The sequence below is a fragment of the Neocloeon triangulifer genome, unplaced genomic scaffold, assembly GCF_031216515.1.
Source record: "Neocloeon triangulifer isolate White Clay Creek 2 clone unplaced genomic scaffold, ASM3121651v1 ptg000008l, whole genome shotgun sequence".
In the NCBI taxonomy this organism is placed as follows: Eukaryota; Metazoa; Arthropoda; class Insecta; order Ephemeroptera; family Baetidae; genus Neocloeon; species Neocloeon triangulifer.
Window position 1 is genome coordinate 2666052 of NW_026775550.1, and position 25066 is coordinate 2691117.

At 33.8% G+C, this 25066-nt stretch overlaps 2 protein-coding genes and 1 long non-coding RNA gene across 5 annotated transcripts in view; 1 reads left to right on the forward strand and 2 right to left on the reverse strand.

Moving 5' to 3' along the window:
- Window positions 1-6166, reverse strand: part of LOC132194999 (potassium channel subfamily T member 2) — a 128238-nt gene extending 122072 nt beyond the window's left edge. The window contains exon 1 of one of the 2 annotated variants that reach the window (XM_059616670.1): window positions 5895-6166. In XM_059616670.1, the coding sequence (XP_059472653.1) occupies window positions 5895-6028 (134 nt within the window). In that variant the 5' untranslated portion in view covers window positions 6029-6166. The remainder of the gene's footprint in view (window positions 1-5894) is intronic. The other variant, XM_059616680.1, reaches the window with a different exon arrangement.
- LOC132194720 (uncharacterized) lies at window positions 443-1588 on the forward strand. Its single transcript, XR_009441570.1, has 3 exons — window positions 443-643; window positions 697-789; window positions 1236-1588. It is a non-coding gene; the product is annotated as an uncharacterized LOC132194720 (long non-coding RNA).
- A 589-nt stretch (window positions 6167-6755) lies between the features above and the next one.
- On the reverse strand, window positions 6756-24957 carry LOC132194799 (uncharacterized). 2 transcript variants are annotated; one of them, XM_059616302.1, is made up of 7 exons: window positions 24499-24957; window positions 16593-16883; window positions 15657-15980; window positions 14503-14569; window positions 11214-11378; window positions 9770-9869; window positions 6756-9272 (listed from the first exon to the last, which is right to left on the reverse strand). In XM_059616302.1, exons 1-7 carry the CDS (start codon window positions 24662-24664, stop codon window positions 9129-9131), a joined length of 1257 nt encoding a protein of 418 aa, XP_059472285.1. In that variant the 5' UTR covers window positions 24665-24957; the 3' UTR covers window positions 6756-9128. The 2 variants fall into 2 exon arrangements, with proteins under 2 accessions (XP_059472285.1, XP_059472284.1); XM_059616301.1 differs by having other exon boundaries at window positions 7207-9272; window positions 9770-9872; window positions 24499-24955.
- Between the last annotated feature and the right edge of the window lie 109 nt (window positions 24958-25066).

Here is a 25066-nt window from a genome sequence, read left to right on the forward strand (position 1 = left end):
ATTTAATTCTTCTAAAAATGTTTTTGTCCTAAATTTTTAGATAATTTTTATTATTGGCAGACAAGAAGAATAAAAATGAATTATTCTTGATTTTAACCTCTTTAATTATTTATTGCCCAACGAAATAATAATTATTATTGTTGTTTATTCTACTCAAGTCATAAACAACAATAATAATAATTATTTTGTTGGGAAATAAATAATTAAACAGGTTAAAATCAAGAATAATTCATTTTTATTCTACTTGTCTGCCATATAATAATAAAAATTATCTTAAAATTTTGGACAAAAATATATTTAGAAGAATTAAATCGCAAATTAGATATTTATTAAAGAAAAATGATTACTGAAAAAAATTAGTTCGAGCGACCTTTGAGCAAGGTCACTGCGCAGATAAATTTAATCTCTGGTCAGAATGAAGAAAAATTTGCATCACATGACTGGTTGTATCTAGACTGAAGGCAGTTCAAATTATTTACCAGAGCAGATCGACACTTCTGCAAGGATGAAGATTTTCTTTATTTTCGCGATTTTCGCTGCTCTGTTTTTGATGATGGTGGCTGCAGACGACACAACCACTGAAAGCAATGATAATAATGAGAACGACGCAGGCGGATTTTCAATTTTTAACGTCATTGCTAAGGTAATCAAATTTAATTTTCTACGGAGCTTGAAACTTATTCTGCTTATTTTTAGCCGCGTCCTCCAAGACGACGTCCATCTTCATAAACGTTTCGCAGGACTTCTCCCATGAATTCCTTCAAAGGATAGACAATTCTATATATTTAGGTATGGTTGATAAAATTTAACTGACTATTTCCGTGGAAATAATTTAATTAAATTAAAAATTTGCTTTTGCACTAATTAAAATTTAAATGTTTAGTGTGTGGAGACTTATTAACAAATCCATAGTCAACTTGAAGAGATAATCAGGTTGATTTTGGAAAGCTCATTTTCCCCAAATTAACAATATAATTATATATAAGTTTCTAAAACTCGTAAGTGGCAAAACATTGCAATAATTGTCCAGAAGACCAATGCAAAGTGGTTTCCACTCAGGAGAGCAAAAAATAGCTTCGACCAGTTTGGTCTATCAAGGATCTCGTCAACTGTAAAATTATGATCTCCTAAAAGTTCTGCACTTAATTTTAATAAATAATGTAGTGATAAATTATTAGTTTTACATTTTCTAAACAAATGAACTAAATGAGTACATTTTTTTTACTCTTTTCCAGTTCCTGGCATCCTCGTACCCTCAACGGCCAAATCTTTTCTTTTTTTGTAGCGCACAGGGCTCGAAACAATATGGTTTTTATTCAATGCTTCAGAAATACTAACAAAATAACATTTTAATTGATCAAACGGGAATGGTAGTTAGTTGTGATGAATTTCATGGAGATTTTTGACGGTTACTTATTTTTTTCAAACATATTTAAAAATTGTAAAGAGGAATATAATATTATTTGATTCCAGTTCTGATATATTCGCTCGATTTTTATTTTCAAATAAGAACCATTTATAAAATATAATTTGTGATAAAAACGATTTTATTGTAAAATATTAAATAAACTGCTTTTAGAACACCAAATGGATCCTTTTATTTGACGATTTTGACATATATTTACTATAGGCTCTGATATGTTAGAAAGGTTTCATTAGTATTCATCGTCGTAGATTATGCTTAATTCTCGTCGCAACTTTTGAAGATTGATCGACGAATGAAGATTTAATTTTACTCCTCTTGGATGTTTGTATTGGTATTTTTAGTACAACTGAACCTCAATAAAGAGAGCTCAGCTGGCAGATAATCAATATTTAGGCGTATGCAAAAGGTGTTAGAAAGAATTTGGAAAAAAATGATAAAATATTAAAACCTGGCATAAACTAAGTCAAACTCTAGTATCTGCTCAACTGAAAAATAGTTGAGCACAACAATGAGGCGAATAGTTGAAATGAGCGTGGGCATCCATATCAGAGGAACAGGAGATCAATTAATTAAAATCATATTCATAATAAATGGATTAAATTGTTAAAAGCAGATACTAAAAATACTTAAGTTGATAACAAAATAATTTATACAATTTTTTTTCTTTAAATTTTCCTTTATCATTATCAATGTTTAACATTAAATTTAAATTTTAATGATATTTATATAATTAAAAATTTTTTAACTTTTTATTATATTGATTATTTTTTCTAAATTATTTTGTCACCATGCGTTGGATTATTTTTATCTACAAATTATCAAAATATTATGAAATAAATATAGATTTATAAATAAGCTATGTGAACTATAATAATGAAATTTTTCAGCTACGACGAAATGTTGGTTAGTATCTCTTGGGTGTTTTTGAACTATCATTTTGACTGTATTAAAATTGGCATGTAATTCACCATTCATTTAACTCATTTTATTCAAAAAGTATTAAAGAACCAAGATGAGAGGAAAACTGCCAATTTACAAATTAAAATTTCAGGACAAAATAAAGTAGGCGCTTGAATTGCTCAAAAAGTCTTCGTCGCCTGTTGAAAGACGATCTGCTTGTTAACCACTTTCTGTATAGTCAAGTCTCTCCCTTTCCTTCCCTTACTCGTATTCGGGGTAATTAATTAAAAATTCATCTGGCAACAAGCTGCTGGAAATATGACGAAATCGATCCTGATCGATAAAACGCCCTCCTCGGTTTTTTTTTTCTTCTTTCGCGTTCATGCACCCGACGTCATTATCAAGCAGCGAAGCACCTATTTAATGGATAATGAGCGGCGCCAACACACACCAACAAGGTGTGTGTGTAATGAAGAGCTTCCCTGATCAGGTGCGCCGCGTGCAGTTGGGGCTGTAAATCGACCCCTCTCCACAGCACCAAATCAGCCCCTGGGCGGCGATAAAATCTCGCGCTCAAGACGTTTATTACAAACGGTGGAACTGAAAATTGCGCTACGCAAATTACTTTTTGCACAAACGAGATTCTCCGGTTTCAATGAAGAAGGTGCAGGTCCAAATTGCAACAGGAAAAGGAGTCTAATTACTTTAAAAACTGAATTGTTTGACTTTTCCTTCGACTACACACATCGTTCTATTTAAGTTTCCAAGCTTTTAAGTACATAATGAGATTCAGTTACAAGCAAATGGCTTAAAGCTCATGCACTATCGTGTGCTGATAAAACTTTGAAGTTCTTTTTCAAAGGCAATCTTCAGCTAGTAAATTTGCAATTTGCTGCTGTGCTTTGATGATTTTAACACGTTTGTTTGTTTCCTGTGCTCAAAGTAATCAAACTGTTAAAATATTCTTTCTCTCTCTTGATAAAATGCATTTTCATTTCTGTTAAATGAATGAAAATTTTTTACCAACCATTAAAACTGAAATAAATTTAGTTCAATAAAACACAGCGTAGTGAAATGAGTGAGTTTAAAATAACAACAAGTTAATCAATCAAACACTGAACTCATTTGTCATTTGTGTCTTAAAAATGCAAATTAAAAAGTTTATGCGATAAAACTTTTCATTTATAATTAAAATTAATGAAAAAAGCTAAACTGTTTTTATTGATTTATATCATCCGCAAAACGTCCAAGTTTTTTTGATTAAATTATTTCTGTAATTTTCATTGCTGCTGTTTGTTAACAATGTTTAGTCTTAAATTATGTTTATTAATGTACCACATGTTTAGATTCAATTATGGAAAAGGCAATTGAAATTAATCAAGAACTTTAACTTTTTATTTTGCTTATTTTATATTTAATTTTGATTTCAAATATTTCTTTTGTCAAATGATCTATGTTAGAATATAACAAGGTCCACGCTTCAGCAATAATGAAAAAAGATTTGATTGTTGTTTGAGCTCTCTGATTGGGTACAAGTAAAGTTGTACCCAATCAGAGAGCTCGACAACAATCGAAATTTTCTGACGAGCGGACCTTGGAATAAAATAATTTTGTATTCATATATTTTGATTAAATATAATTGTAACAATTAGGTGAATTGAAAATTCCCCCCCGTTGATTATGCAAGATTTTTTGTGTCAGGAATAACAAATTGAATAATTAATAAAAATTAAATGTATTAGGAAAAAAGAAACACTGATCCGCCGATTATATTAACCAATGAAATCAAAATGGAAAAATATATTTTTAGAGCAAAGTCTGCATGTATCTGAATATCAACTCGGTCATACAAAAATAATGTAAAACGAAGAACACGAGAATGCGCCCGTCTGATCAAAATTGCTTTATTTTTGGTGAAAGTGGTGTGTGCGTCTCTTCTGTGAATGCTTTCGTCGGAAGTTGATGTCACGATCTGACGCGGGGAGAGGTCACCAGAATCAATAAAACATATGTACAATACCGCGTGTGTCTTTTTGTATGCGTGTGTGTGCAGACACCGGAGACACACACGTTGATGACGAAGATACAATAATGTGCACCAACGCCACACGCACCCCTCAAGAGCGCCGGTGGCGCTTCTCGATCTCTGCACTAATTGATATTGAAACCAGCACACCGGCAAATTGTGCAATGCGGAGTGCATTTTCCACTCGGAAAGTCAAGAGATTGTTTTGTCCGTCAACAAAGGAGAAATAATTTGCGTTTCAAATTGCACCTCTCATTATACGCGACTTTCCTGCTCCTTTATTGTTGTCGGCTAATATTGAGCACGTAAATTATTCAAATGGAGTCTTTGTGCGCGAGGCTTGCAGGTAAAGTGCCCATTAGTGTGCGAAACGCACGTGCAGTCGCACCAAGCTCAAGTCAAGAGAAAATGATAATATCAAGTTTCGAGCGCATGATACGCGCAATGGATGGAATCGTTGCGAAAACTTCATTAAAAATGACCTATTATTTACTCTCCTGAGGGTATAGCAAGTCCTTGGATTCATATTTTACATTCAAAGGCAGGCATATTTTTTTTTCATTACATCTGAAATTTCCATTTTCTCTCATATTTCGTTTATATTTGCACCTGAGGGAATCAGATAAATTACACGTGAGCCATCAGCGCGGTGTTTTTTTGGCGCACAAAGAGCAAAGCTCTCTGCAATTAATATAATTTCATGTTGCATGTGTGTAATAATTACATTAATTACGTACCAGTGTTTGATGGAAGCTTTTAATTATTCAATACAATTTGAGATAGAAATTCTAGTTGTTTAATTTTTTAATTGTGTTAATTTCTATTAAAATAATCCGTTTTTGTTTATAATTCTCTTCTACCATTGAAAATTAGAATAATCTTAACTCTTAAGTACCTATAAAGATCCGCTGAACATGGACAAAAGTAGACAAAAGTATTCAAATTTCTACGATTTTCCGTTTTACACCTGCCAGATTTGCATTCAAGTCAGAAGATCTAATTTCAAAATATGTATATTCTGATCAGTTTTTTTTTCAGTTTAGAATCTACCATCATGAAAAAAAATGAGTAATTGAATTCTTATTTTTTTTCAAACCCGCACTTTTTGAGAATCAAACTCTATCCATTGAATTTTATTTGCAAAGATATCCTACAAAGTAAAGAATTAACAGGAAAACAAACAAATTATATTGGAATTGAAAAAAATTTATATCGTGCCTGTCAAAATAGAAATCGTTGACAAATCACCCTGTTTTTAAAAATGAATTGAAAATTTATTTTGTCACACTGTGTAATTTTTTTAAATTAAATTGTTTGCTTTTGTCATTTTTTCTTGCCGTATTGAAAATAATTTACATCCTGCATGTCAAAATAGAAATCGTTGACAAATCATCATCTTTTTAAATATATAAATAAATTAAATTTAATTTTGTCACGGTCGCATATTACAAAAAAACTGTGTAATTAATTTTTTTTTAAATTAAATTGTTTGCTTTGTTATTTTTTCTTGCCGTATTGAAAATAATAAGAAAGGGCACTGACCTTTCGCCGTCGTCGTTGAAGGCGTAGTCGCCCATGATGAGGTCCCTGAAGCGATACCTCGGCGGCAGCGGCGGGCAGACCTCCTTCTCCATGAGCTCGCGAGGGCCGGGAGACACTGGCGTGCTTACGGCCATCGCTCTTACTTCGCTCCTCACACAAGATGCGACCTTGACATTGCCCAAGCAGGCGAACGTGCACGCGAACCCCTTTCTTGCTTCGTTAGTCCCAGTGACTCTCTTCTGTATATTTCGTGTACCAGCGGAGGCGGCGTGAGTGAGACACGGTTGCGTTCGACTTGGCCTCTCAACCCTCGCGAGCATCTCCAGCGGCGCTCGCGCCAAATAAATCCGCTGCTGGCCTCTGGTGTGCACCCTCCGAGGCTAACACGCCACTACCCTCTCTGTTTGCTTTTAATTATTTTCACGATTTATTGTATAACCTGGCGAAAATCGTGTTTACTCTTTTTTAACATAGTCTATTTTTTGCAATAAAATAATAATATTAAAAAAAAGATATATCTTATAAGATTTTCTTGGTATTCTGGGAGGTCAGAGAAGATTATTTATTATTATAGCTTTTTTTTAAGTTGTTACAAATACATTGTTTACGTTCAATATATGAAAACATTTATTTAAGTAATTAAGTTATTAATTATTAATTTATTAATAATTGTCTTTTTTAGTGTATAAATTTTCAATTTTAACATTTAATTTTTAACATTTAACTTAACAATTATTTTTAATCTAATTAAAACATTTAAAAATATAATATTTATTATATAAATATTATTTACTAGGCTCTTTTTACAATTTTAATAAGTATGTTACGTATAAGAAGAAATATAAATTTTTCTTCTGCAATTATTATTTTTTTAATTGTGTTAAGCAGCAAAAAATATTGACAAGAATAAAGCTATCAGCAAATTAATATGCGATGAACAAAATACAAAAGCCAGTTAATACATTAGTTGACTTTATCAACAATTATTACCGCCCATAAATTGGAGATATATTTCTATTGATGACTTAATACAAGATGGCCTTTTTTTATTTAATCTCTTTTGGCGCCTTAAAAATATTTGAGTTCATAGGTTTATTTCAACCGACTCATTGGAGCTTTTACATTGTAATATAGCCACAAAAATGAGTATTAGAAAGAAAATTTGGTTGTTTTTTTATTTGCCTTTATCTATGGACACGTATAAATGTGATTTTTTTCTTCATATCAGCGCTCAAATCAGGAAGTAATTAACTAAAGCATCATAACATAAAAAGTGGAAATTTCCATAATTTTTTTTCATTTATATTATTTTTAATTTATTATAATATTTTCTAGGTGAATGAAAAGGAGATATCAAAATGATGCTCATTGCAGATTAAATTTATTTAATACATTTTTCGTTTATTCTTTGGGGAAAATATACACATATGTATGAATAATCATATACCTCATTTTGTCAGTGTATAGCGAGTAGGTGTAGTTTTCCTCCGTCACAAAAGATACATTTCTCGTCTCCACTCAACACACACTGCGGTTAAATTTGATAGACAGCTACAATATAATGTGATGGATATTTTATTACTCAACGTTAAAGGGCTACGTCTGCTTCTTTAACACAATTGAAAAGGATTGTTTGTATTATGAACATCATAATTTTAGGAGTTTTCCGAAATGAGGAAAATAAATCGCTTCTGTCCAGGGAAACTTCGCTATTCACAAATCATTTTATAGTCTCTTAACACAAAAACGTAACTTGAACATTCAAATATTTATGCTATTAGAAGATTTTTATAATATAACAACAAGAAAAATATTCATGTATTTTCATTACTTCCAATTATATCAATACAGTGACTTAGATTTGTCTCTTTTCAGCCAATTATCAACAGTATAGTTAAACAGTTTCTGTTATATAAAGATTTTTTTTCACAATTCAGTTCCTGTGTCTTTATAAATTCACAATTATTTCATAATTATACAGCATTGCATATTTCATCGTGCTACAGTCGAGAAATTTGAAAAATTAAAGCAGAAAATGCGTTGGAAGTTTAAATGACAAAAGTACTTTTTAAAATAGTAAAAGTTGTGAATTCTCTTTGCGCCAAAAACAAACGTTTAAAAAACTTTGACCTCCTAAATCTATGAATTTTGTTTGTGTTTTAATACAATGGAGCAGTTCTTTTTTTGTTTGTCTATGTATTGACTTTTGATTAATTTTCTTATCTTGTATTAAAGAGTTGCCTGGCATGCAGCGGGTATATAATTGCAAAACCGTGTTTAATTGACACTGTTTTAAAGTTTTTACAACAAGCTCAGCCAATTCAGCTTTGTGAATACGCATTATCATGTATTTTCTGAAATAATTTAGAAAGTCGATTTTTTCATAGGAATTAGAACTTAAGATTTTTCCTGTGTGTGTTTTAAATTTAAAAGCTCCTTTATTATGAACTATTTTATCAGGGTCTACTCATTGAATTTATGGGAACTTTTGTAATTTATTTTCATGTAGTTAATTGGCATTTTTGGGTACTAATTATTTTTTGTGTGTTTTATACTCTTTGAAGAGATCATTCTACGCTCTTTAAACACTCAATAACTTATATTAATTGCATAATATGTAATATATATGATTTCAGAGATGAGATCTATGTGCTTTAGATAAATTCAGTTTTAATTTTTAATTTAATTACTCTACACCTAAGGAAAAACGCATCTAATTGGAATATTGGTTCTTTAACTCAGTATGCATTCACATATTCTAGGATTATACTACATCAAATTTTGCTAAAATTTGTATGAAGGTCAAAAGAGCTTTAGAAGAGCAGGCTTGGAAGATCACAATAGAGAGAAGGTAGGAAAATAACTTGTATCGTGTGCTGGGAAAATTGTCGTGCAACATTCAATATTATCAGTAAACGTGGTAATGCTACAATGATATAATATATTCATGTTTATTTCTTTGTTCAAGAATCTTCCAGTCCAGCCAAGGAAATCAATTTTTTTAATCATTTTTTATATATAAAATTTATCCAATTTAAAAAGGAACAATTTCTTTTATTTTACAATTAATAATATATTTTTCCGACTTAAATACCACAGATTGGATAGCATTCATTGGATATAATTTTCTTCTCATTTTACTTTGGACAGAAAAAGATATGGCCTCAAAGAATATATATGTATATCTTTTATACTCGTTCGTTCGCGACCGAAAAAGCATGCTTGTTAATCTGGTTACTTGACGCTGGCTGCGGAAGATCTTTTGCTCGAGTCTGTTGCGTTCGAGGATTTGTCTTCACTCTTGCCTGCTGGTGTAACCGGAGTCGCGGGCGTGGGGTCGTCCAGGAATAACGGATTTTTCACCTCCATTTCGCAAGTCTGAAAGTGAAATTCGCATGAAGAGGGTTGTCTAAAGTTCAACTACTTCTACTGCACATTCATTAGTTTTTCTATATTTGTGGAAAGAAAAATAATTCTTAATTTATTTTATGTATTAATTAAGCTTTATTTTTATTGATGAGGAGAAAAAAATTGAACAGAAATCAGAATGAATTAAGTTTTAATTTTATATAGTCCGAAGAACATATTTTTGCCAATCTCTTGCCTTTTCTGAGATACAATTAATTAAATTTTGCATATTTTCAAATTAAAAGAACTTGCTATTTTAGACAAATTATTTTTTGTTAATGAAAAAAATTAAAAGGCATTGGACTGATATTTTTAGTTTAATAAAAAAAAACTAAATTAAAAAAAAATCAAAAATATTTTAGCGAAAAATTTTTAAATTATCTTTTTCTATTTTTTCTTCATACTTTTGCTTTCCTCTGAGATGAAAACTTTTTTAAACGTCAATTTTAATAAGAAAAATTCCTTACCGAAGCGAGTCCAGGACATTCATAGACCGTGTAGTCACCTTCGTCGTTTTCGTCGTCGCTTTCGGCTTCGGACAGAGACCCTCGCCGCTCATTTGCTGCCCTGCTGCAAAATTTATCAAATTCATAACGAGCGCATATATTTATATACCAAAAAGTGCTTTGTCGGCAAAACATCCCCAGAGGACAAAGTTGCCTGCGTGGCGTGAAACATTTGTCGCCCGCAAAAGTGACGACCATTGTTTTGCCACGATATGTGGATTTATTCTGCCCGCACTAATTGCGGTTGATAAATGGCCCGTCACAACACACACCACGATAATATAACTTTCCGAAATGCAAATTTGCACATTAACCTATGGGCTGAACAACATTTTGAGAGAGCGAAATCGATTCGCAGGAGTTTCCCAAGGAAATGATGAACTATAAAATAAAATTGTACGTATCCGATTCTCTCTACATTAATTAAAAACTAAAAGTAGACCATATTTCTATTCAATACAGAATAAATAGAAAGTACTCATTTTCGAAGGTAAAAAATTAATAATAAATTTTCTTCCCCTCTCCTTGCTTTGATATATCATAAAAATGAAGACAACCCAAATTTGTGAAGAAAAACGGACTTACTAATGAATTTTTTCATTACAAAATGAATGGCTCTTCCAGTTTTGGTCACGATTAGCGTCTCTATTTTATGAGAATAACGTACTGCGCTTGCTTACTAATGCAATTGCTAAAGTTTTTTTTTTTATCAAGTAGCATTTTAAAGTTATTATTTGATATATTAATCTGTATAAATGTATTTTGCGGTTTTTTTTAATTGTTTTGTTCTAATATATTATATACAATTTCAAATTTAAATTTTCTTTTTTTATTAGTTTGTTTCATTCAAAATAAACGAAAACATTTGTTACTTTTACAATTAAAAAAATTGTATAAAAAAATATTAATGAAGACAAGGATAATAAATTTGTGTTGAAAGTAATTGAATTCTATGTGAAGAGATTTGGCTATCATTTATCGCTAAAAATTAATTGTTTTGACTTATTATCGTTGAATAAATTATGTTTTGAAGAATCCCGGAGCTCGGAATAAAAAAGAACGGATAAATGTGTTAGTGCCAGCGGATGGCAAAAATTGAATTTTCATTAGGAGCGCGGCAGCTGCTCGGCTCTCCTTCCATGATTTATTTACTCTCACAACACCCTCTGCGCTATCCAAGAACCCTTTCCTCTCTCTTAAGTTAGTTTTTTTTTGCCACCAAAAGAAAATACGGCAGGAAAGAGAGTTCAGAGAGAAAATTCAAATATTCTTTTCCCTTTGGTGACAAACGAAGCGAGATTTTCCTTGCAATATAAAAGTTTGCAAATCAAAATCAAGCATCCTTTCCAATATTGAATGCTGCAAATTTTCATTTCGCAAAATTTAATGTGGAACGACGGCTCACCTTTCCATGGCGATGATCTGCTGCTTCTGGTGCTGGTAGTGGTACATCTGGGCGGACTGGGCCAGCCTTCTGTCCCCCGAGGTCGGCGAAATGTCCTTGTTCGGACCGGTCACTCCATACGCAGGGTACTCGACGTCGGCCGTCGCTTTTGCATTCCTCTGCAACCTAAGATGCAAAGAAGGAAAATGTAAAAAAAAAACTATTATCTTTAGTCAATTTATAGTTTGTTGTTAGCAATTATTATTTAATTAAGAAATTGAATATTTTTTGGAAATTTTGTTTAAATTATTAATCGAATTAATTTGAATGTTTCAGGCGTTTTTTTTTTGTAAAATTTTAAATTTTTTTCAAATATTTTAATACATAAAATTTATCAAAGAAACACTGAACTTCATGATTCATGATTCATAGAGTTCTACATAGAATTGTTGTTGGTTTTTGAAGTTTTTGGGAATAGAAACCTTCAATTTGTGTTCACTAATGGCTTCCCACACTGATGAAAATGTTTGATCAATTTGATCACGTTTGGTATAAAAATCGTTTTGCTAATGAAAATTTACATTACAATTTTTGTATGCTCCATTTGTTTAATTATAATTTTAACTTTGATGGACTTCTGACCTTTGATTATTTTGTATTTCCGACACCGGCCCTTTGTTATGTATTCTATTCATATGAACTTTAGCCTGTAAAATATTTGCTAAAATATTGGAAACCGGAGAATGCAAATATTAAATTTATGCAAAACTAAATCTAAATTTTGACTCTGCATCTCACAATCAGTGAAATAAATTATATTAAACTAAATACTTGTAAGATTGGAGCAAGTTGAAAAGATACCAGAAAAAACTAATCTAAGGCTCAACTAGCCAATCAAAACATTTACCATGCTAACGTTTAAATAATTTATTATTTAATAAATATAAAATTTAACATTTTTATTATAAACAATTTTCCGATCAATAAAGTTTTCAGAAATGCTCTTTTCTGGAAAATTGAAGCGAGTCTAAAATGTTCTACGATTCCAGCAATTTAGTTTTCGCCCTGCCGCCTTTCGTTTGAAAGGGTTTCGGGAGCGAGCGAGATGAAATTTTAAACGCGTCCCGCTGTTTATGACACATGTCATCGCCACTGCACGTTGGGCAATAAGCGTTGGGAGCGAACGTACGTGTTTTCCGCCGGCGACGGAAGCCTCGGGCGTAATGCCATCAAATATTCACGTCAATTGATCCTCTTTCGAGCGTCGCGTCTCCCAAGCTAGCTTTTAATTATTCAACCCATTGATTCTTCTTCACTTTGAAGGGTAAAAAACAATGCACTTAAGAGGGATGGTTAAGACTCTAAATTGATTGGGGAGGATCTTTCCTTTTATACAACCGCATTTTCCCCCCACATGCACATTCTCAGTGAGTGGAGCTCAATTACAGACAAAGGGAGAAAAGAAAGACAACAGACGGAATCTTTTGAGCCCTGAAATGCGTGATGCGGGCTCTTTAGCGTGTCTTTCCCCCCTTCTCATTTCAACCAGAAGCTTTTTTACGTTATTGTTTTTGTTTCCCAACCACTTTCATGTGTCTTTGCGTTTTGTACCATCAAATTAAATTGAATTTAGTCATATTATGCTAATTTGTCCTGGAAATTAATTTGAACTTTGTTAACTCAATGTCAAATTTCATCACGTTTTCGGTTTAATCAAATTCCCCTGAATTTTCCTCAAAGGGACCCTTTCACAGACACACGTTAATACAATTTATTTCTACACACACTGCAAGCCTTTCAGAACTCGTCAAGTGTAATCTGCGAGTGCAAAATCTAATCCCGTGTCTCCTCGTCCCTATTTGAATAGAACTGCTCTGGATTTTTCTGTTTGTACATCAAAAGCAATGCGACAAACAAACGCAGAGATTACAATTATTAGACTCACAGATCGTCCCTGAAGCTGTAAAACCTGAAAAAGACCTCGTCCAGGAGCGACCTGATGGTGTTGAGCATCGCCCTAGGACATGCTGGCTGTTGCGCGCGAATTTTGCAACTGCCTCGCACAGAGACCAACATCAACCCCGCAACCCGCAAGCGCACTCGATTTTCTCTCTTTGAACTTGCACTTGTGATTTTATTTTGCAAATCAAAATATTATTTTATATCTGTGTTGAATACTTAAATATGACTTAAAAATCTCTTCCAGGTGAATAAAATGTCACTTAAAATAATTTAATATTTGTAAAATTTGGACCTTAATAAAATTATTTGATAATTTCCATACAAAAAAAAAAAAAAAAAATAAAAAAAAATTGATTGAGCGAATTAATAATAATTAATAATTAAATTGTGCAGATTAATTAAATTTCACGATTCATTTATAATTTCGCTCAATTTCGTTTTTGACTTGGTGATTCAATTTACGCCGGTCGTGTTTATTCAAAGCAATTCGATCCAAACCAATTAACAGCGTTTTCCGCTCGCAAACATTTGATTGCCGGCGAAGTTTGCATTTAATCAGAGTTCGACCGTTCAACATTGAGTTATTTTTCACCAGGTAAACACGCACTCTCTCAGCAGAATCACACTGCGAAAGAGAGAAATGAACAAAAAAATCGCTGACAACCAAACGGCCAAAAGTCAGGACCAAACTTTTTCATTGCCTCTCTTGTTAAATGGCTATTCTTTACTTTCCTGCAATGAAACAACGTCAATTTATTAACGTTTTAGATGTTCTGAATGTTACAAAATCCCAAGCGGGAATTAATTATAATTTCCGCCCTTTTCTGGCAAGAAATTAAGCTGGATTTGGACTTCATAAGTCGGAAAATCAGGCTGGAAAGTGGAACGCTTATCACGCTAATTCCATCCCTTGGGCGGCCCAGCTGCGTGCATTTTATGAACGATCTCCATTTATGAGCTTCAAAGTGTGTTTGCGCTGCTTCTTTGAACTTTGATATGCGAAGCTGAACAAGGCGACAGTGATTGATTAGAAACGTGGTTGAAAAGTGACAGGAAGGTCTATCTGCGTCCCTTCAAGGATGCAAATTTTATGAGAGGGAAAAAGTTCACCACTTTCGAAATATATTGAATCTTCCTTGCTTCAAGGCATGTTGCGCTTGGATAATATAATCAAATTATCTTTGCCGCTTCATGTTCCGGTTTTCTGAGAAACTCGATAATCTGCTTGATTACCTCGCGTCCCCATATTTTTCACGGCGGCTAATACAAGGCCCTTGCCGGTGATGGCGAGATATTACGGCACCTAAACGACACACGCGTCGAAAATTGGAAAAGTTTGAGCACTCACTTGTACCAGCAGATTCCGGTTGCTATGACAGCGACGATCCCTGCAGCACTGCAACCCGCAATTATCGCTAAAAAGAGAAAAATACCTGGTTAAAATCAAATTTCAAGATAAAAACTTTTTAGTTTAATCTTTAAAAAAAAATCAAAATTTAATCTCATTGTCAGTTTGATTTATGAATGAAATTTATCAAAATATTAAAATTTCATTTTTTTTTTAAATTCCACACATTTTTATTGGTTAAATAATCATGTGATTAAATTTCTTCAATTTTATATGAATTTAATTAATTCAATCCTTGTAATTTAATCAATTTGGTGCGTGAGAATTACTGCATTCAGTGAAAGTTTTGTTTTGGGCTTTTATAATATTTATATACAAGAGTGGAGTGACACCACAGTCGATTGCTGGAAACTACAAAAGCAGCCCCACACTTCTTTCGAATCGATTGGCACCCCTAGTTGGAAGCAAGGGCGGCAGAGGGTGCGAAGCTCAGCCAGCGAACGGGGCTGCCACTTTGACCTTTGCCGAGTCGTTATTGCTGAGAGCAAATAATGTGACGTTTGTTCTGTCACACAGGGCAAATGGAAAAGCCGCCTATTGTGTGCGTTTTGGCGGAGAAAAGGGAGGAGGGGGGGCCCGCAAAGTTGGATTGTGCAAAAGAATGCCGCATGATTTATAATGATCCAATTACACCCCTAGAGAGGGCGGCCACATATTGTGAGAAAACGGCTGGGTTCTTTGACCCAAGAAACAATAACAACAAAGACGTTCTCAACTGAAGAAGATAAGAATAGAAGGGGTTTCGTTTGATTTATTTCATATAAGAGATATTTTTAGACTCCGTAGGGAGTGGCTGGAAACGTTTCCAGAGGAAATAATAACTTCAAACTTATTTCTTTAAATAAACTCGTTATAATTAAAAAAATAAACCATAATTAATTAATAAGAATTAAAAAAAAAAACCCTAAATAAAAGGTGAGCGACAGTTTTACACATTTTCAATCGCGGATAAAGAAAATAAGAAATGAATAAAATTATTTTTGGTTTTAAATATAATTGAACGCAACATGCGTGACTTAAATTTGGTGCAAGTTGCATAATTCCATCAACAAGGAATTAAAGCCCATCAAGATTACAAAGTTTCATGTCCTCACCTAGAAAGTAAACTTCGGAGTCTGGTTCTGACGGCGCCGGCTCCTGCAGCACCCTGGCGTGGTGGTCAGGCAGGGGTTCGTGCGTGGTGGTGGGAGGGGGTGTGGGCGCTGGTGTACTTTTTCTCGAGGGCGCCTGGTGCAGGATCATGTTCCTGGGCAGGTTCGGCTGCGGATCGGCCATCAGGGGTGGCTCGGGGTTGGAGGGAGGAACCGGCCGACCTCCTCCCCTCTGCATGACGCCTCCTGCTTCACGGTTTCGCAAGGGACGGTCTTCAGTCAGGTCGTTATTGTCTGGCGGCATGTACTTGGCTCCGTTCCAAATTGCTGTTGAAAAATAAAGGAGAAAAATGTTTTAACAAGAAGTTTGCTAACGACAGTAATTGGTAAACTCTATTAGCAACATAAAAACCGATAAAAATAATTAAATATTGCAAGTCACATAAAAAAATAAACAATGCAGAGGAACAACCAATTTTTGTTGGCAGTAATATGTACTTTAAAATAAATTTTATAAACCTATTTTATGATAATTTTATTTTTATTTAAATTTTATTTTTATATTTTCAACATTTCACAAAATTTAATTAAAATTTTAATTTAGTAAATAATTAAAAATAAATATTTCCCTGATATTCTCATTTTCCTTTTTAGAACTTTATTAAAAGTATTGAATGCTTGCTATGATTACTTTTGTTTGTGCTAAAAGTTATTTGGTTAATAAATAATAAATCTGTAAGCATCTTAAGCCATAAAAATGAAATCTTGTTTTACAAATACTAGCATTTTCGAACCATGTGCTTTTCTTCATCATTTTTTGATAGATATTATAAAAATTGTCAATATAAAAAAAATTGCTTAAATATAAGATGGGAGCAAACAAGAATTAATTGATAATTTAACTGTTTAATAGAAAGAAAAGTATTCCTTGCGACTTACGTTCTGCTAAGTAGGCATCGCCGTCCTCTTCCTCTTCAGGTTCAGGTGGTTTGGGCAGGTAGTACCTGGGGTCGGAAGGGTTGACGGCGAAGTAGGGTTCGTGCTGGGACTCTCTGCCTCCAGGGAGAGGCTGGAATTGGTAGGAAAACTCGCCGCCGGGGCCCATGATCTCGGGCGAGAAACGCATGGCCGCTTCCATGGCGGCCTCTTCGCGCTGCTGCTGTCTCAGGTGACGCTGTTGCAGGATGGCCGCCACCTGGTCGATCATCAGTTCTTCAGGAGTCACATCTCCTGAAACAAAAAATTGCATGAAAATGGTAGAAATACTAGAAACATGAATTAATTCAATATTTCAATATCTCCGAATTGATTTTCTTTGATAAATCAATCGAGGAAACCAAGAAAATGTCTTTATAAATTTTAGATTTTTTTAAATTCCATGTTTTTTTCTCTTTATGGCTTTGTAATGTATATTGTATATCAAGTTACGTATCCCTTATTTGATATTTTGAATTGAATTTCATTTAATTTTCATATTGACTGGATGAAAAAATATCTTGTAATTTGCTGTATTAAAATAAAAATGGAGTTTTAAAATCTCAATTTATTTCAAAACCCAGTTCACAAATTTAATAAATATATCGTTAATTCCTTTTTTGATTGATATAAGTTAAATTAGTAGTTTTTTTTATAAGAATATGAACGCCATTTTAAGCATGTATCGCCTTATTTGCATTTGCCAACGGGGATCAATAAGGAACGAGTTTTGCATGCCTTGGTAGAAGCGAGAAGCTGCTGCCTCCAGCTCATCTCTCTCGGCCGAATAAAATATTCAAATTGGATGTGCCCGTAGCTGGGTTCACGTCCGACCCTCCGACCACCCTATCGCCGACACCCAGGCCAAGCACGCGTTATCACCGATGTGTGCGAGTTGCCCCAGCACAGACAACATTGCGGATTCGAGAGAGACCCTTGCTCAACACCAAACAAGAATGCAAATCGCTACTGACGAGGGTGTGCATTGACGTCGGAGAGAATGTCAGCGATTCGGCTTGACAAGTTGGAAGTATATTATGTTTTTTATGATACAGCAGCAGTTCAGAAGAGTAATTTAACATTTTTTTTATTTATCTTGAAATCACAGCGGCAGGGATTGAGTTTTCCTTCCCGTTTTTAACAATTTTATATTCTTATTTACTTATTATAATGCAATGTATTTTGGATCAATTATTTCCACAGTATTTAATTATAAATTTATTTATCATTAATATTATTAAGGCTTTATTTATTTATGGAATGTAATCACATGTCTATACCTCGTGACAAAATGAAATGCCAGTATTCTTTATATTTGTTTCAGCTAATTCCTTCCTAAAAATCTGGCATTTCATATATTTTTATTTTAATTAAAATTATTCTATTGTGAACCCTGATTATACTTTCACAAAAAGTGTCATTAGCAATTTGTTTCCGCTTGCACATTAAAGAGCAAAATAATACAAGAGTTTTGAAACGTGGGTGAATTAAAATAAATATATTTGTTATTTTCTTCATTCAAAGAAAATGAAGCCGAAAGTGTTTTTTTTTTAATTAGTCACAATATTTCAAAACGTGATAATTATAAAAAAAACTTGATAAGTCGCATGTACATTTTAATGACTTTGCGCACGCAGCGTGTATAATTATTATTATTTGTACAAAGTAAATTATGGAGAACCGCACTTCCTTCCTCCGGCTTGGGTCTTTAGACGCGTTTCATAATGCATTTTTATACCTCAGGGGAGCTGGAATAGCTTTTACCTTGCTTACATATCACATTTGCAATAAACCCTTGCTAATACGCATAATTAAGTAAGCTGTATTTTTATATTAAAGATTGGCACAAAGGGGGAAAAAGCACGATAAAAACACGAGTGCTGGCCTCAAAGACAAAACTAGCAATATGTAGATTAATTTATTGCAACAAACTGATTTGCATAATTGGCAACACGCATGCACAACAAATAAAATTGGATTTTAATGTTAAATAACCCCAATAATTCTTGAATTTTCTGCCTGGCTGAATTTCAGTTTAAAAAAATCACTACATAAATTGGAGCAAAAAACCTTAAATAAATCTTTTTTTTAATTTTAAAGAAAATATACAAGACAATGAAAATTTAATTGATTTGAAAACACCTTTCTTGAGTAATTTTGTTTTAAAATTTTAATAAAATATTTAAAAATCATACGAAATAATATTCAATTTTCTGCATTGGGCGTTAGCGGACTTGGTCAATGAAGATCAGTTTGATCAGGTCCATTCACATCTTGCTTATCCATAATGGAGTTCTAAGTAGCAGGGTGAAGAGGCGCATTTCTTAAGCACCCTCTTGCTCTATGTCAAGCGCTCCACTCGTGCGGATATAAAGGCCGTCTGACGGGCACTTTTGTTTTACATTCTCGTCTCGCTCTGTGTTGTTTAAACTTCTCGGGTCCATTGTCTCCTAGGGAGGGGTACAAAGGGGTCACGAGATCGACAATGCAGACGTAAAAGTTCTTCACAGTCTCGCACTGAAACATCCTTAAATGCATTTCAAAATATGTCACGACTAACTGCGTCATCAATTAAAACACCATAGAAAATATCGTAAAGTAAAAAGTCGGAAATATTTGTAACAATATAAAAAAAATCTTATCATGTGTGTGCATTTTGTGTGATTATAAAAACAACAACGGAACATTCGATAGCTGTTATACTTCCCTGCCGCAGTTCTGTGGTTATAAAAGAAAAATCAAAATCTGAATTTTATGTTTATTTTATAAAGAAAGTTTACTGATTACATTTGATGAAGTTGATCTTATCTTAAAATAAAACTGCATTTTGTTGAAAGTTTTAAGGTCAGTTTTAAATTGGAATAAATCATAATTTCTAAAATGTATTTCTCTCAAAATTCAAATATGCAATTCTGACGATTCTTCTTTTATTCTTTTAAATTATTATTAAAACAAAAGTATTTGATTCTTCGTTTTAAAGAATATTTTATTTTTATTTTAAATTTAAAGATTGCTACAATAATTAAAATATCCTTAAAAAGACTCTTACTTTGCAAATTAATTGAGAACTTAATTTACCACCCTTAAAAATCTGCAGAAGTTGGCCTTTATCGTTTGGGGGCAAAACTGCGAGAGCACCTGGGCGTGTGCGAGAGACACATGTTCTTTGTTTTACGATATTCGCCGGGAAAAAGATAACAATAACAATCAACAAAGTTTTTTTGTTACACCCGCACACCAAAACGGCATTATCAGCGCGACAGGCGAAAGAAGAAGAGGAAGCTTAAGGGAGGTGCAAACTGTTGCTCTCTTATTCAGGCAGTAGCAGGGGTGGTCGGGGGGCGGGCGGGGGCCTCCGTCGGCGATGACGTCAAAGCGGCAGCGCACCAGATGAATTACATCTTTTAGCAAAAATCGATCGCGGCCTGCCTGCGGCGAAAAATGTAGTCGAATCGTCCTCTCAAGTATGAATGAAAGTTTAAATGCTAAATGTTTCTCATTGAGGAAAATATTAATTAATTAGAAGCGCGTGGAATGAATTTAAATCAATTTTAATTTAGTTACGCAAACAATGTTGACGGTTTCAATTAATTTTAATTGGAACAAATATTGTTTCGTTTATTTTCATTTTGATGAAAACATTTGATATAAAAATAGAACTCAATTTTTATAAAAACCATTTTTTTTTTAATTAAATATTAATTTTGACTGTTTGATCAACTTTTAATTCCAACCTGTAATTAAAAAAAAACGCAAATTTAACTATTTCTACATCTTATGTTGCCAGATTAGCAACGTGAAATTTAAAAATTGGCGAAAACGTCTAATTTTAGATCATTTTAAATTATTACATTGAATTTATTTCAAATATTTTATTGTTTTCATAGTTTAAACACGCTTGTCTATCAAAATTAGAGTAAAATTTGCATTTTAATTAAGTTTACAGAATTAAAAACTATACTTTAAAGTTAAATTTGCTTAAAACTTGTATCCAAATTGGAACGCCTCTGTTTTTTTCCTTAATGTTAGCAACCCCTTCAGCACCGTGCAGGCCTCTCCAGCTTGAGAGTGAAGCAAAGTTTCTATGGCAACGTTCCTCTTGCTAAATAATATTATTAGTGCCCCCGCGCCTCCCCATCGTCTCGAGCGTATTATTTTTGCCCATTCTACTCTTATGTCTTTTTCCCCATCTGCTGGACGGAAGCCAGCAGATTGTTTACACAGAGAGACGCCGATTCGCACAAATCCTTCCCGGAAACGACCCAAGACTGCATTGCGGAGGAAATTTTTTATCAAAGTGGCCGCGATATCGAGTTTAATTAAAAATCGAGTTTCTTTTCCTCAAGAATGTGAGATTGTAAAATTTTTCATTCCGAGTAATCAAATTCTGACATCACTCAAGCTGAAAGGCAGATGCTGATAATCCCCGAAGCGTCGACTTAATTAATTTCACCGTGCGAGAGGAATCAAGAACACCTGCTCCGTGTCTCGCTCTGTTTTTAATATGGGGCTTCGCTTTGCGTGAGCGCAGTGACGAACCAACCTCTCACTTGCTATTGACCTTACTTTCCGCGATAATGAAGCTCACACGCGTGCAAATCAATCCTAAAAAAAAAAAACTGCACTTTGACAGGCGAGAAGAACATTCGCGTGTACCCTCATAAGATTGGCACTTTGACAATATAAAAGTTATCTGATCATTGACTTGCGTTTTGTGTTAGCAAAAGTTAGTTAAAATAATATTTAATTCATTTAATCCTATTATTTGCTTAGTTTCTTGAAAAGAAACGTTTTTTAATAACAGTGAATTAAAGAGTTTATAAAAATATGATGTTAACAAAAATAATAATTTAATTTATGCTCGCAAAATATTAGAAGTTGTTTATGCTTATTTTTATTTCAATTGGTTTTAAACTTAATTAACTTTTTATTCAAAAAATGAATATCTTATCTTTTGATTTCATCGCTCCAATTTGATATGATTTATACTATGAGCAGCGAAAAATTATAAAAAATTAATAATTTATTTTAACCAGGTTATCACTAAGAGATATATAATGTATTTGATAACTTCAAACTTAAGATATTCTTATTTCTTTCATTTAATTAATATTTATTACATTATGGAGTTGTAATTTTACTGATCGAGGAAAATATGCACAGCTAAAGCAAGTCGAATTACAATTTATAAATAAATTTTAAAAGAAAGCAATATTTAAATTTTTTTGTTAAGCTCCCACTTTTTGATAAAAGACAGCGCTCGCCGGAAGGATGTCCCTGTTGTTTCATTTCATACGCAAGGTCGGAAATTTTCTAACCACAAAAGTAATCTTCCAAAACCCTGAAATCGTCGTCGGACTTCCCTTTGTCGGAAATATTAAATAATATAACTTGTAAGGTAAAAAATAAATTAAGAATGACATCAAAATTTGGAAATCCAAACCGATTTTAGGAATTTTTATTAATGCTTGTTATTAGTTTAACTTTTTTTATTGCATTGCTTTATTTCCTTTTAGTTCTGTTTATTTCTAGGGGGGGGGGGGGGGGAAACACGATAATCATGCATATTCACTTGTGTGTCGATTGACTGTGATTGTGTGAGTGACAAAGTGGAGCAGAATATAGGGCGCGTCGTGTGCCTGGTGCAGCGGCAGCATCTCTGGTGCATTTATTGCATCTCTTGTGTTGCATGTTCGCTCAGTTTGCAGCCTTTTCGCAATCCCCAAGGACTCTCAGCTGTTGTGTTGAGCAGAGAGGCTGATTAACCAGCTTGCGCTAGAAATTCCCGCATCAAAAGCCGTGCTTGTTAATTCAACTCTCGCCGTCTCCCAAGAGACAAAGATTGAAAGATGGCGCCGTTAAAGTCCAAAGAAAAGGCTAATTAAATGTGCACCTGATTATTACGAGTTGTGAAGTTGGAATGAAAAAATACGTGTTTTGCCACGCGCACCCATTATTGTTCCCATCCACGTGCTTAATCTCATACGTAATCCGATTTTGCTCTATTGAAAGAAATTATTATATTCTTTGTAAAAGACTTTCGTTTTTTCCATTTCAATTTCCCGATTGCTAACGTCAATAAGTATAAGAATTGAGTTCATTTAAATTTAAATATCTAAAATAATTAATTTTGTTTGCTGTGTGTTTTCATTTAATTAATACATTTGTAAGGTTTGTGAGCCAAATTAGTGTATTTTTAATTATTAAATTCAAAACTATAATTGTATAAAGAAAAATACATTAAACCTTTTAGGGCTGTTTAAGCTGAATAAACCTTTTTTTAATTTGTTTGTGAACAGGCCAGTGTGAAAATTGATGTTACGTCATAAATTTACATTATCCTTTATTTATCTGATGTAATTAAAAACCTGTTTTTTCCTTGTACGTAATTTGAATTGAATGAATATTTAATTATAATTATAAACATTCATGGAATATCCCCGAGAGATTGTTTTCCGAAGTTTTTCCCAGAGTTTAAATATGCATGCGTAGCAGGAAATTGTAAACTTCTCGTCAAGAGAAACATTAAAACTTCTTCTTTCACAAGCCGTTCTACTTTGCACAAAAGGAAAATTAGTTAATATCCAACCTAATTTGCTTTTTGAAATTGCATGCATGAGAAATGCTGCGGGGAAGAAAGTCAAGGCGTCGCGCTTTCTTTATTCTTTCCACTCTGAGCGATAACCTCAATAACGTTTTTATCACCACCGTCAAATGTATTATGTCAAAGCGTGGGCAGGAAACATAAGAAGTCTCTTATGAAAACAGAAAAATACGTAATGTACTCAAAGTCATAAGTTGACAGTTTTGATGTATCGGCCATTTCCAGTTAAAGGAACATCTGCAGCCCAACTCAAAAAACACTCCCATATTATTCGCAGACGAGCAAAAAGGGAAAACTCGAACCGGCAAAATGCTGGCAAGAGAGCAAACTGACAAAAGGAGCAAAATAAGTCGGCATCAGAAAGAGAGGACGAAGATAGAGGAACTTTGCTCTTGCAAAGCAGAGCAGAGAGCCCTTTTCATTCGCATCGTGTGTTTTGCGCAAATAAGAGCTTCTTATGAAAATTCCTCTCCAACCGCTTTTTCCTTGTTGTCTAAACGATTGGATATTTTATTATTGTTGTTTGTTTGTCCAAGGGGAAAAATATAAAGAAATCTTAACTAAAACTTTATTTTCGGTACTTTTTTCTGAACCTCCTAAATCTTCTGAAGTCATGAAATTTCTAACAAATATTACAGCCACTTAAAAACGTCTATAAATATCCTTAATTATTGTAAATTCAGGTCTAAAAGAGAGAAAGTTTTTTTTTTTAATTAATCGCCGCTTTTTCAGTTATTTTTTCTATATCTAGAAATCCTGGAAAGATTATATGCATTTCAACGCCCTATTCTCCGACCGGGTATCTTTAGCCCCTCAACCCTGCAAGTAAAGAAAAGTTTTTTTTTATTTAAATTGATTATTAAAAATAGATTTTAATTATTAAGATTGATAACTGGTGTGAAATTGATCCAAACTACTTATTTATGTTATTTTATAAATTGCAATTTTGATTTTTTTTTTTTAAATTTGGGTTGAATATAATTTTTTTCATCCAATTTATGCTTTACAAATTTTCAATGCCCCTTTTAAAATTATTTTTCAATTAAAAATTACCGATCAGACGTGCTGCGATTGCGCTGATTTTTCCGTCAATGAAACTGGAAATGAGCTCACGGAAACTGGAACTATTAACGTGAAAAAAAGCAAGAAAAATTTAAAAAAAAAAGGAAAAAGAAGTTGCTAGAGAAATGACGGCGTAGTTTGGAAGCCAATTATAGTCTCGTGACTGATTTTTTTGACGGGGTCGTGTTTTTGTTCTCTGCTCACCTGAGTAAAGGTCCCTGGCGGAGGCGTGGGCGAGTTGGAGGGTGCAGATGAGCACCATCGCCAGTGCCGACACGACCATGCTGCCGAAGGCGCGCACCACTCGTCGGCCAGTCGAGCCGCCTACTCCATGGTGTCGTCGGCGAATCGATAAATTTGTACCCTGCATTCCATGCGGGGCTGCCCGAGTAATCTGGGCTCGCTCGCTTGCTTGCTCGGCTGCTGCTCGCTCTCCGTTAGTTAGGCCACCCGGCGCACGCGTTCTGCGCCCCCGCCGACGTCATTCATGTTCGCGTTCGCCACTTGTTACACGCCCTGCACCATTTTCAACCCCCGCCCCGCCGCACATGCAAAGTGCAAAAGCGAATTTCCAAGTTGCTTGATTTTCCCTCGGACGCGCCCCGACAGCTGATTTTTTATCTCGAATCGCGCAGAGAGAGCAACACACTCTTTAACTCCGCTGCTTTCCGGCCGCGCTTGTTATTTTTTTGAGGGGGGATATTCTTATCACTTCTGCGGGTTCCGTTGTTCACCAGACGACACAGTGGTGGGGCGGCATAAATTTACATAT

Excerpts from the sequence above, each read along its gene's own strand:
- LOC132194799 (XM_059616301.1), bottom strand. The coding sequence starts at position 24,664 with ATGCAGGGTACAAATTTATCGATTCGCCGACGACACCATGGAGTAGGC. Across the intron at positions 16,884-24,498 it reads CGCCAGGGACCTTTACTCAG|GAGATGTGACTCCTGAAGAA; the intron begins GTGAGCAGAGAA and ends TTTTTGTTTCAG. Across the intron at positions 9,273-9,769 it reads AATGTCCTGGACTCGCTTCG|ACTTGCGAAATGGAGGTGAA; the intron begins GTAAGGAATTTT and ends TTTCACTTTCAG.